At 34.3% G+C, this 13,384-nt stretch overlaps 1 protein-coding gene across 4 annotated transcripts; it reads right to left on the bottom strand.

Annotated features, from left to right (window-relative positions):
• Positions 1-1,193: 1,193 nt before the first annotated feature.
• On the bottom strand, positions 1,194-6,730 carry LOC136064547 (pentatricopeptide repeat-containing protein At3g09040, mitochondrial-like). Of its 4 annotated transcripts, none has more exons than XM_065766445.1 (4): positions 3,975-6,730; positions 3,789-3,893; positions 3,535-3,615; positions 1,194-1,645 (listed from the first exon to the last, which is right to left on the bottom strand). In XM_065766445.1, the coding sequence occupies exon 1, from the start codon at positions 6,531-6,533 to the stop codon at positions 4,110-4,112; it is 2,424 nt and encodes an 807-aa protein (XP_065622517.1). In that variant the 5' UTR covers positions 6,534-6,730; the 3' UTR covers positions 1,194-1,645; positions 3,535-3,615; positions 3,789-3,893; positions 3,975-4,109. The 4 variants fall into 4 exon arrangements, with proteins under 4 accessions (XP_065622517.1, XP_065622518.1, XP_065622515.1 ...); XM_065766446.1 differs by having other exon boundaries at positions 1,195-1,566; XM_065766443.1 differs by having other exon boundaries at positions 1,218-1,645; positions 3,535-3,893.
• Positions 6,731-13,384: the final 6,654 nt, after the last annotated feature.

Here is a 13,384-nt window from a genome sequence, read left to right as displayed (position 1 = left end):
TTACTTTAAGGTATTCATTTTAAACTTTTCTTTCATTCTTGCCTTTTAGTTTATGTTTTAATCTATTTCTTTACCTTGTTTATGCTTATAATATGTTTGTTTAGATTATGTTTATGTTTTCTTTATGTTGTAAGCATGTTAGGTTGTTAGAATTGTTGTTTAAAGCTTTGTCTGCTCTATATTCTTTGTGTGTTTCTAGGTTAGGGTTTTTGAACAACCCTGTGCACGCATGCATCATGCATGCGTACGCTGGTCAAATCCTACAAATGCAAACTCCTGTATGCATACATAGGTCACTGCCCAAAAACCCTAATTTTAATTTTCTGTTTCCATGTCTTCTTTTATCATGCATAATATGTCTTTATCTTGCTCCTTTTTTATGCCTTGTGAATCTCTGTTTTTCTGTTTACATGTTGGTTTGTCATCATATGCTAGATTAGGGTTGCCCTTTTATTTCTTGCTATAATACCATGACCATGCATTCATATGTCCTTTCATTAATGTCATAGGTGCTGTGATGCAATGAGGAAAGTAAAGTAAGACATACATTGGTATGAACATGCAATAGATATATGAACATGCTTGTTGGCATGATTTTTTCTTAATGCAATCACATGTTTATCTTGTCATGTTTGTGTTTCTACCACGTATCCTTGCTGCCATGCCTACCTTTGTACCTTGATTTGTTGCTGCCTTGTTTGGATGATATGTCTACCATGCTAGGTGAATGCTAAGGTTTATGATGTGATGATATGCATGATTAGGTGTATGCTAGGGTTTGTGATATGATGACAAGAATGCTAGATGTATGTTTAGGGATGTTTGATGTCATGTTGATTGTTAGATGTATGCTAGCGTGTGTGTGAGTTAGATAATAATATTGGACATGCCTTTAATAGGATTAAGACACAAGACATAATGAGAGGAAGTCAACCTTAGGGTTGAGCGGTCTTGGGTGCATAACACCTGCCCAAAAACATACATAAACTCTGAATCCATACTCTGGTAGTAAGATCAATGGTCCTTCCTCAAAATGACACTATATTCTTAGTTCCTAGGCCATTGCAAAACTAAGTGGCGACTCAATTTTCCATTGTGTCCACATTGGAAAATAGAGATAAAACCGTAGCAAAACATAGAGTATCCTCTTCAGTGTTCAGATGAGAGAGAGAGAGAGAGAGAGAGAGAGAGAGAGAGAGAGAGAGAGAGAAGAGAAATGTTTAGAAAGGGGTTCATAAAAACAATGGTTTTTTTTTTTTTTTGGGTGAAAAGGGTAAGGGAATCTTAGGTATTTCATAAATTTCATTAAACCTGGAAATGCAACGTTAATAAGCAGAAATAGTTTACCAAAAAGCAATTTTCTGGAAATGTGCCCCTCTCCTGGAATTTTCTGTAAGCAGTTTTTGCCCCAAAAAAGAAATAATACACTATACACAAGCATTCCAGTGTTCTCTTTCTTATATCAACTCCTTCCTAAATTTTTCACCTGAGTATATGCCAGTTGCTCATTTGAGACTTGAGAAGCTGCTGGCCTGAGTATGAAAAGGTGATGGTAGGTTGCAATGCCTGTATCCATGAAGATTCCAACCAAAAGAATACACATGCCAATTAGGTAGTTGTATTAAGAAGCAAGTTAAGGGATCACCTGTGGAAGAAGAATTCAAGGTTTTATGAGTTTAACCATCCACCTTTACCTAGATTAAGGCTTGTAACTGAAAGTAGAAACAATCAAAGAAGAGTTCAACGTTTCATGAATTTAACCATAAAACTTTGCCTAGAATTGAGTCTTCTAAGTTGTAACTGCAAATAGAAATAATCATTGAAAATCTTGATTTCTAAACAATTCCATCAAGTAAAAGCAACATACATACATATAGAGATGACATCAATAGTAGAATTTTATGATAATATCCTCTCAATTAGTTTAAACTAGAGACTAGAGAAGCTTTCTTGAAGTCATGATAACATATCATCCATAGTTCACATGATCAGCTCTAATACACAACTTTTCATGAACTCCTTTCCACTGTGAGAATTAATTTTAGACAGAAAAATGAACAACGATCTTTCCAAATAATTACCTCTAAGTTCTGACACAACATACACAGACAGAACATAATGCTTCAGCCACCCAATTATAATTTCTTCCTCAGAAGAAACACATTATATATATAAAGGAATATAACAATGTCCCTTTTTTCCTTTATTGGTAAATAGAGGTTAGGCCTTGGTGCGATGGTAAGAGCCTTCCACCAAAAGCAACAGGTCACTGGTTCAAGTCCGAAAATCAGTCTCTTCAAAAAAGAAAAATGAGGATAAGATGGCCTACCATGACCTCTCTCAGACCTAGAAAAAGCAAAAGTAGAAGTTTTGTGCACTAGGTACGACAATTTTTTAATTGGTAAATATACATGCACCTAATGAGTCTTGAATCCACAATCACACCCTACACCCCATTCTTAATTTAAAAGGGAGGAAGTTGCATTTGACCTAGTGGTAATTGGCCCAATTTTAACATTTAGACTCTTTTTCTTTTCTTTTCTTTCCTTTTGTTTTTTCTTTGAATCCACAACCCACCCTCCAAATATCTTGTGATGGGGTCTTCTAAAAAAATTCACAATTTCATTCAGTATGCTGTATCAAACTATAAAAAAACATGGCAGCATACATTATGGAATATTAAATCATGAATACCCAAATTGATTTTTGATTTGTAAAAAGACTCCAAAAACAACTCATAAGACAGTACCATATACTCATTCATTTAGTTGCCTCCATTTTCATAGTAATTTTTAAAATTTTCAATAAATAATATATATATTTTAGCCAAATGAATTCTTCAAAATTATAATTATAATAATAAAAATGAGCATAACTTTTTTTTCATAATATGATAACTTCCTTTGGTTGGAATGAGGCAGTAATCTGTGCAAACTTTTTCTTTTAATTTTCAAATATTAAATGCTTATTTACTTCTTTATCATTGCGAAAATGGGGCTCCTCGAGTACCCAATTAGTCCCTTAGAGATTCACTCCCTTTCCACACAAGTCAATCATTGGGATAAATTCTTGAGGGTGCATAAGTGGAGACCTTAGATATTATACTCAGTATTAAGTGATTGCCATGAAGCTTATACAAATGCAATAAAAAGGAAATATGCACAGATATGTTGAGACACTTTAAGCTCTTCTTTTTTTCCCCATCATTGTGACAGTTGAGCCTTGCCAAGGCTAAATGTGAATTTTCAGAAAGCTAGGCGTTTAACTAAGCTATAATCAAGCTCTTTTCCAACCTATAGTGAATCAGAGTGTGCTCAGTGCACATTCAATATCTTCTCTTTAATTCGTATGATGCCATGGTAATTTCACATCAACAGTAAACAATGAAGAATAAACAACATATGATCCTAAACTTCGACAAAATTTTAAACTATCCTCACTCCAAAATTTCCGATTGTTATGATGTTATCCAACTAATCTATTCGAACATAATTCTTTTCTTCCTATGGTAATAGAAACACAAAGAAAACTAACCTCAAAATTCATAGCCGCATCAATTTACCATGGACTCTTCAGTAGTAGAAAAATTCTCTGTTAACTGTTCCATGAGGCAGCCTATCATTTTGACCGTAATGTAAGAAACTTTTGTTGTACAAGAACTAGCAAATAGCAATCATGTGAAGTGAAATATAGGCTGGTATGCCTTGGAAAGTTGCATTCCAAATTTAGATATGTGGATCCAAATTCAATCATATCCAACAGAAACCAAACTTTCATTGCCAGACTACCTATATTCTTTTACTGCATTCAAATGGGCTTTTCCAAGAAAATTCAAAAATCAGCATTATTGCCGTAGTAAGCCGAGAACAAAAAGGTGATATCCTTTGCTGTCCCTGTCAAACAACAGAACTTAAGTGTAAAGCTACAGAGAGAGAGAGAGAACAAGGAATCAATAACTTGCATGAAATACATACCGAGGCTTCATTTATTATATGAACAAGGAATCAAAATCTCTCTCCCCAAACTTTCTGAAGGATCAGCATCCAAGCAGCTATTCTGAAAGCTGAAACATTCGACAGCTTCTTTGTCAAAGGAAATCAAAGCTTTTACTATATCTCAACCCAACTATATCCTGGGTCTTTTGAGACACCTCTTTTGATCATACCCCTTCTTATCTTTGCAGCATGTTCCCAACTACCCCCTTCAGAATAAACCTTCGACAACAATACATATGCTGCATCATTCTCAGGGACCATCTTAAGTAACTTCCCAGCTGCCCATTCTCCCAACTCTCTGTTCCCATGTATCCTACAACCACTAAGCAAGGATCTCCAAATAGCTGGCCATGGAGGAAAAGGCATCATTTCTATTACATTTTTCGCATCATCAAGGTATCCATTCCGTGACAGCATATCAACTACGCAACCATAATTATCCGGAGATGGTTCCATCCTATAATCCAAATTTATTGATTCAAACAAAAGACGGCCTTGATCAATAAGACCCATATGACTACAAGCTGATATAATTGATACAAATGTGGCTTGGTTGAGCTGTAGATTAGCCAACTTCATTTTCTTAAATATTTCCAAAGCTTCCATAACAAGACCGTGATGGGCATAAGCCATGATCATAGTATTATATATAATCACATCATTCAATCTAAATGACTGGTCAAAAACCGTCCTAGAGCCCTCAATATCCCCACATTTTGCATAGGCATCTATAACTGCACTAGAAACAAACCCTTGTTTGTCAAATCCCATTTTTATAACAAGTGGGTGGACAGACTTAGTTTGTTGATAAGCTCCAACAGCAGCATAACTATTCAAAACACTTCCCAAAATAAACTCATCAGGCTTCTCACCAGATTTTATTAGAGAGTTAAAGAATCTCATAGCTTCATAATTATGGCCTTCATGCACCAATGTAGATATCATCACCCCCCAGCATGCCAAATCTAATCTGTCAAGCCCATTAAAAAATTCATAGGAGTCATCTAGTAGCCCAAATGAAACGTAACCTTTAATTAAAGAACTGCAGATATATCCATGAGAAGCAAAACCGAGCTTCACAATAGAACCATGAATTTGTCTTCCCATCTGTTGGTTTCCACATTTATAACAAGCCTCCAAAATGCTGGAGAGGGTAAATCTATCTGGCTCAACTCCCAACTTCCTCAAACTACAGAAAATATTTAGAGCTTCTGTGTAATGACATATTAAATTGTAACCACAAATCAACTCATTCCAAGTGATTATGCTTTTGAGAGGTACACCATCAAATACTAGGCATGCCATTCTCATGGCCCCACATCTAGAGAACATACTGATTAGTGAGCTTGAGACGTTAACTTCATCTAAGAATCCAAGACGTAAAGCAAGTGAAAAAAATTGAAGCCCGAGGTTGATATCCAGGAGCTCCCCACATTTTCTGAGCAAGATTGAGAAAGTGACATTGTTGGGCTTCACTCCAATCAGCAATAACTCATTAATTAATATTACAATTTCTCTTGCATCTCCTTCCTCAGAAAAGCCCCCAAATGCAATATTCCATGAGATAACATCTTTGTTTTTCATTCTATTGAAAACTTTCAGAGCAGACTGCTTCCCATCATTTTTGAAGTACATATCCAAGAGAGCGTTCATCACTGAAGTACTAGATTCTAGCTCACTCCTAATGAGCAATGCATGAAGTTGTTTACCATATTCCAAATCTCCCATAACTGAGCAACCCTTAAAAGCATTTACCAAGGTGATATGGTCCATTCTTACACCCCTACATTGCATCGAAGATACAATCTTCAATGCTTCGAAGCCATAGCCACATTCTGCATACCCTCCTATCATAGCATTCCAACAACCAACATCAAGCTTGTCCATACACACAAATACTCTCTCAGCTGATCCAATATCCCCCAACTTAGCATACATGTTTAAGATGGAACTAATAACAAACAGGTTCCACTCCATCCCAATTTTCAAAGCAAAACTATGAATACACAAACCAAATTCATAAGTTCCAACGATAGCGCACGCTTTTGCAACACTACCCAAAGTGAACTCATTTGGCCTCAACCCACTTCTTATCATGTGCAAATAAATATCCAACCCCAGTATGCATTCACCATTTTGAATGGCACCCGAGATTATCAAAGTCCAGGAAACAAGGTTTCTTTGTAACATTTCATCAAACACATTAAGCCCATAACTAAATACCCCGAGTTTGGAGTACATCTTAATAAGATTATTCTGTGAAAAAATGTCACTAGTAAGACCTAACTTGACAATATGGCCATGGACTTGGGTACCAAGAAAATATGATTTTGAATGCTCAGAGAGTGAAAGGGCAGTGGATATGGCAGTTGGGTCTTTCCCCAGTAAGAGACCAGAGTATGAAGAGCAAGATTTGGAGCTGTAGAGTTTGCGCTGATGTTTGTAGATTGTGTGGAACTGACAAGGTTTCCTTACAAAGAGGAGAAACTGTGTCGGTATTGAAATACAAATACTACGAGAGAGTCCTAGGATAATCATCAATGGTCAGTGGCCTCTTCACACATGCTAACTAGGATTAAAGACGCCTCTGCCAAAGAAAAAGGCATTGACTCTTGACAGTTAACACCACTAGCCCACAGCAACAGGTCATTCAATAATTCATCCAAAAGTGCCATACATATATGAATTAATGTGAAAGTTGGATCAACTCAAAGGAAAATCTAAAGAAAACAATACCTATGCTTCAAAGGTGAAAATACCATTTTAGTTCTTATAATTTGGAGTCATTGTTAATTACATCCATATATGTAGCAAATAATTTAGGTCTTGCTATTTTTAATTTGTAGTCAATTTAGTCTTTACTATCAAATCACAGCTTTTTTTGCACTTTCTTGCAACCAAACACAAAAACGCAAATCAAATTTACTAATCTCTAACTCTGATAGATACATATCAACTTAGCAACTAAAACAAACCCAAATTTGGACCTAGAATATATGTAAATTGAAAATATCATGGACTAATTTAATTGTTACTAAAATATGGGGATCAAATTAACAACAAGTTGAAAATAACAACGATCAAATTAACTACAACCAAAATATAGGAACCAAATTAACAATGAACCCAAAATGTAATGACCAAAATGATATTTTCTCCTACTTTGAAAACAGACATAAACTATAAAATCCAACTACTGTTGGTTGTAACTAAAGAAACAGAATAAGTATCAATTGAATTACAAGAATTGAACTCAACAATGAGAGACAAAAAAACTAAGTTCATGAACCATTCATCAAGCAAGAGCCCGCATAGATGAAATGAAATATTTTCCATCACCGCATAAAATAAAGGGAAATGTTAACAAATGCCCTAAGAGCATTGGCTTAAGAACTATTTTTAGAAACATTTTTATGGAAAAATGATAAAGCAATTAATTTCTCTAACAATTTTTTATATTCCCCATAAAAGTAGTGTTAAAAACTTTCCTAATATGGTTTATTAACAATTACCCTAAGGGTTAATAAAATAAAATTACCTTAAGGGCACCTGTTAACATAACCCTAAAATAAATAGCAAAAGCACAAGGTGCATGCTTCATTCTTAGCCCGGTAGATTGATCAATTAGACATTCCCAATACACTACAAAGAACAAAGAATATTGACAATTGATGTGAAGGAAATTCAAAAGCAAAAGAAATATTCGGTTAAATTCCCATTCCAAGGTTGTTAAAATCAAGCAAAGAGCTTTATAGCTTAACTGGTTGGTAGTTTATGATATTTCTAACGAGCACACCTATAGGGTTTAGGGTTGGTGCAAGACCTCACAGCTAGATTGCAGATCATATCAAGGATTGTAAGATCCTACTTTTTGTTGGGGAAAAAAAACGTTGGTAGTTATTATGCCTATTGAATAATTATTAAGAAAAAATTAATTATCCATGAATTTTTTTTTATTTTTTTTTTGCATTAATAAAGTGATTTTATACCCTATATCAGTACATCTATCTATACTAAGTAAATAGATATACTTCCTTCTCAAAAAAAAAAAAAAAAAATAGATATACTTTATTTTTCAATACAATCTATACAAATAGCAACGACAACAATACCATCAATAAACTTTTTGTTCCCTATATTTTGAGGTCATTGCAATTTGGTCTCTACATTTTAGTTTGATAATTTGATTGTGCCTTAATTGGATTTGCATGTAATGAAACTAATTAATTAGCTTGAGTAATTAGTTAACTAACTCGGGTCCATATCTTAACCCAACAGTTTTAAATAAATTTTGCAATGATGAATCAAATTAAAACCCTCGACTAATAATTTTATATATAAAATTTTATATTGATCGACCACCTTGTGAGGTTTCAATTTTGTAAAGGTGAGTGAAGTCACCACCAATCATAGGATTTTTTTACGTGTGATTGATCATCTAACATCTAAATTATTTTATTATTGACCTAGGGTTAGAAGCATGTAAGGTCTCTTATTCTGAATCATGTAATAGATTATGGGATTCATTTATATGTTCGTAGGACCGCAGGGGAAGGGCTTAAGCACCTTTCAGCATTCGCCTAATAGCAATTACTCCATTGTTATCATTTTGATCATTCTAATAATCTATTACATAATGATGATGGGATTAACTATTTTAGAGTATTATTTGGACAAGGTCATGCTCCTATAAATGGCTCATGTAGTTCTGAGACCTCTTAAAGGGAAGCTTATCATATGAACTTTCCATAATCTATAGTTCACATAATCTTAACGATCTACTCCTCATTTCGATGGGAATTGAGATATCTTCACGTTAGCATAAGAATTGTTTTGGTTGTACATTTTGATTTTCTCTCAAAGCTAGCTAAACTTTGGTCAAACCTCATATATTGCTCCAAAACTTTTAAGTTTTCCATAATTTGACTAAATCTAGCCAAGTTGAGGTGTTCGAGGGGCACAGGTTATGGTCCTGATTTATTTATAGGTTGAAATTAGGTTATCTCAATTTTCGTGTACAAGCAGTAAATTGCTTCCTTGAGGGAAAAATGAAATAGTGACAGTCAGTAGTCACAAGCCAAAATTGAGTCTGATATGAGTGAGATATCACAAAATCATTGCCTAAACACTGGCACTTTTTACTAAGTATTAGAAATGTTTGATTGTTAGTTTGGCCATGACAACACCATATTTATGAAAACGAGATGTCATTGGAAAGTGCTTTGAAAAATCTTCAATTCAAAGGGATTTGAGCATGAAAATCCTTACTGAATGATGAGAACTCACAAAAATATGGAAAGTAGAAACTTACAGAGACATTCGAGTAGTCATGTTTCTGCAGAATCTGCACTTGTGTTTTTTTTTAATTGAAAACATTGAGCCTCAACCTTGGTATGAATGAGAATTGACATTGAAAGCCTTTTGATGGTTACTCATTTTAGGCCAAATTGAGGTTGGTAAGGTTGTGAATCAAATCTAATTAACTTAGGGTATCGACTTTGCGCACAAACTTCTTGCAAATTGCACATATGTGATCTTCGAAGTTTCTATTTTAAGAAGCTTTGCAAGTCCCTCTATGACTTGAAAATTACCCGAAAGTTCAACCCCCTCACAACCCCAGTATTGTGACCACCTTGACCCTTTGGCACCAATCCCTCTATCGTTGAACATTTTCAAGCTACCTTGGACCTGGAGACCTCTCTCAGGTTTGAGGTTCATATCATCATGAACACCGAAGCCTAATTTCCACAAACCAAATTATCATATTTATACAACACTAGCCCATATCCGGGCAAAATTTGCCTAATAGTAGCTTTTCAGAAAAAATTTTGGTGCATAGCATGCGGATGAAATATATTAGTAAGTTGGACTGTTTTTGTACAATTCCCTCTTGCGTGAAGTCTGAAAAAAAAAAAAAAACCATGGAAATCGAGTCTAGGAAACTCGACTTCCATTTGAATAGAACTCAAGTTCCTTCTGAAAAATCTTGGAACTCGAGTTCCACCCTTTTTTTTTTTTTTTTTTAAAAACAGTCTAACTTACTAAAATTTATTAACTGCATGCTTTTTTGCTGGTTTTTTTTTTCCAAATAGATGCTTTTCTGCAAATTTTGCCCCCGTATCCGCCCTTCTCCTTTACTTAATCCTTGAGCCCTTTTGTTGCTCTCATCTTTCAAACGCTCTACCTTAAATGCCTTCCTTTCCTCCATTGAATAGGAAAACAAAAACAAAAACAAAAAAAAGGGCAAGATGATTTCTTGGATCATATTGGGATTAGTGGAGGGAATGAGAAGTTTGGAAGAAGAGGAGATACACCTTGATAGAAAGTAGGTACTATTGGAGTTGGTGATGGCAAGTGGCAACAAATAGGAGCCGCCATTGGTGATGGGCGGATCTTGAGACATGATTGTGTGTGGCAAGTTTTATGGCTTAATTTGTCATAAACTGACATGGCATACTGAAATTGGAAACTGTAAAATAAAGGTTTTACACGTAATCTGTATTAAATATGCACTCAAGCAAACTTAGATACAATATTTTAAGTATTCCTCCTTAGGTACCCCTTTGAAACTCTCTCTCTCAAAAAAAAAAAAAAAAGTCCAATTAAATAAGTCAGCTAACAGATGTTAACGCTGTCTTTTTTTTTTTTTTTTCCTGGTTCATCGTCTCTTTTAGATCTATCAAACTTCTTACGGTTACATTAAAATCCATTTATAAAACCAACAAGAAAACCCTTGAACCCCAACTTCTCCAACTTTTTACACTCAAAGAAGATGAGATCTAGCTTCAATAAAGGTTTCACAGAGCAAATCATTTGGAACCTAGAATTCTAAAGNGAAAAAAAAAAAAAAAAAAGGTGGAAATTGAGTCTAGGAAACTCGACTTCCATTTGAATAGAACTCAAGTTCCTTCTGAAAAATCTTGGAACTCGAGTTTCATAGACTCGAGTTCCACTTTTTTTTTTTTTTTTTAAACAGTCTAACTTACTAATATTTATTAACTGCATGCTTTTTTGCTGGTTTTTTTTTTTTCCAAACAGATGCTTTTCTGCAAATTTTGCCCCCATATCCGCCCTTGTCCTTTACTTAATCCTTGAGCCCTTTTGTTGCTCTCATCTTTCAAACACTCTACCTTAAATGCCTTCCTTTCCTCCATTGAATAGGAAAAAAAAAAAAAAAAAAGGGACAGATGATGTCTTGGATTATATTGGGATTAGTGGAGGGAATGAGAAGTTTGGAAGAAGAGGAGATACACCTTGATAGAAAGTAGGTACTATTGGAGTTGGTGATGGCAAGTGGCAACAAACAAGAGCCGCCATTGGTGATGGGCGGATCTTGAGACATGATTGTGTGTGGCAAGTTTTATGGCTTAATTTGTCATAAACTGACATGACATACTGAAATTGGAAACTGTAAAATAAAGGTTTTACACGTAATCTGTATTAAATATGCACTCAGGCAAAGTTAGATATAGTATTTTAAGTATTCCTCCTTAGGTACCCCTTTGAAACTCTCTCTCTCAAAAAAAAAAAAAAAAAGTCTAATTAAATAAGTTAGCTAACAGATGTTAACGCTATCTTTTTCTTTTTTTTTTCTTGGTTCGCCGTCTCTTTTAGATCTATCAAACTTCTTACGGTTACATTAAAATCCATTTATAAAACCAACAAGAAAACCCTTGAACCCCAACTTCTCCAACTTTTTACACTCAAAGAAGATGAGATCTAGCTTCAGTAAAGGTTTCGCAGAGCAAATCATTTGGAACCTAGAATTCTAAAGAGAGCAAAACTGATTTTGATAAACATAGGATGAGTTCAAATGTAAATAAAGGGTATAATGGAGACGAACAAGTAGAAGTAGATAAACTCAAACAAACATAAAAGACTGAACAATATATCCAAAACTCAAATGCTTTCGGTTTTATATTATTTATAGATAGATTACAAATATGAGAGACAAACGAACCACATTTTCAAGTTTTTGCTGTAGACTGATTTGTTCTTCTTGGCTCAGAAACTCAGCTCTTATATGGGTTTTTAGGCGGTTTCTTCTTCTGGATCACAAGCTTTAAATCAGAAGAACCATTCTTCTTCGCATTGATTATATTGTTGAACTCAGTACCAGCTTGTTGAATCACTCTATTTGGATGGTTGGTTTGGGTTTGAAATGGGTTTTTCTTGATGGATTGTGGAGGACGAGGAATTCACTCGTAGTCTTCGTTTTGGCTACAGAGCCCTTTGTTCACCGCCGACGCGTGGTGGGAGAGGGGAGAAGGAAGGTTTTTTGGATGGAGGGGGAGGGAAAGTTGAAGCTAGGAGTTAGGACTTGAACTCCTATAGTGTTTGGACACAAGATTAGCTTATTCAAAATGAACAATGGGAATCATAAATAGACATTCATTATAAAACTTGCTGTAATCTAACTCAATATCTTTTTATAAATTTGAGGTGCATTTGATAAATTTACTATTAGATTATATTATTTTTTTATTTTTATACTTGTAAAATTTTTGAAAAATTAAAGATTAATAGCTATGTGATCAATAAATTATTTAAATTATAAATTTTTGTAGTTTAAAATTATACATAATATATAAGCTTATAGATCATAAAATAAATAATATTCGGTTGACACAAAATTTGACATGTTATTAAGAGTCAAATCTTCTGTCCCACTTTTCCTACTCCACCAATAAATATTTGCCACGTGTTCACCTAATTAATTAAATAGTATTTAATTAATTAGATGAACACGTGACAATTATTTATTGGTGGAGTATAGAGTAGAATAGGAAAAATAGGACAGAAGATTTGGACTCATGTATTAAGGGCTAAAGAACATGCAATTAAATAGTTAGATTTTCAAAATATGCATTAATGTTTATTTTATTGAGAAATATTGTAGCCTTAGGCTACAACTAGTTTTGTAACTAAATTTTGTCATATTTACATCCCCAAAGCATGTTTTAATGGCAAATGAATAGATTGGATCGTAGGTTCTTGGCCTCCACTTTTGAAATAGAGTGCATGTGGGCAAAACTTAAATACAATACATTAGGTACTATTCCTTAGATACCTTTTTTAATTTATTGACATTTGTCTAATTAACATATTTTAACACCATCTTTTTTTTTTTCTTTTTTTTTTTTCACCACCTCCTTCTATAGGAAATATGCATAAACGCAGTGGAAAAATTAACGGATCTACTTCATTCAGAATTAATAATATCCATTAAGTAAGTTTCAGAATATAGAACAAGAGAGTGTACCTTGATGTAGAGAATTTCAAAACAAAGATCGAAGCACTTGGGAATACTTTTAATCTTCACTCCAATTCTACTAATGCCCAAGAAGTGTGGACTCTCAATCGGTCACAAAGAGATTAGAGAGTGACTT

This window comes from Quercus suber, unplaced genomic scaffold (genome assembly GCF_002906115.3).
Source record: "Quercus suber isolate HL8 unplaced genomic scaffold, Cork oak 2.0 scaffold_704, whole genome shotgun sequence".
Taxonomy (NCBI): Eukaryota; Viridiplantae; Streptophyta; class Magnoliopsida; order Fagales; family Fagaceae; genus Quercus; species Quercus suber.
The sequence above is the reverse complement of the archived record's forward strand: the minus strand, read 5'-3'. Positions and strand labels throughout refer to the sequence as shown.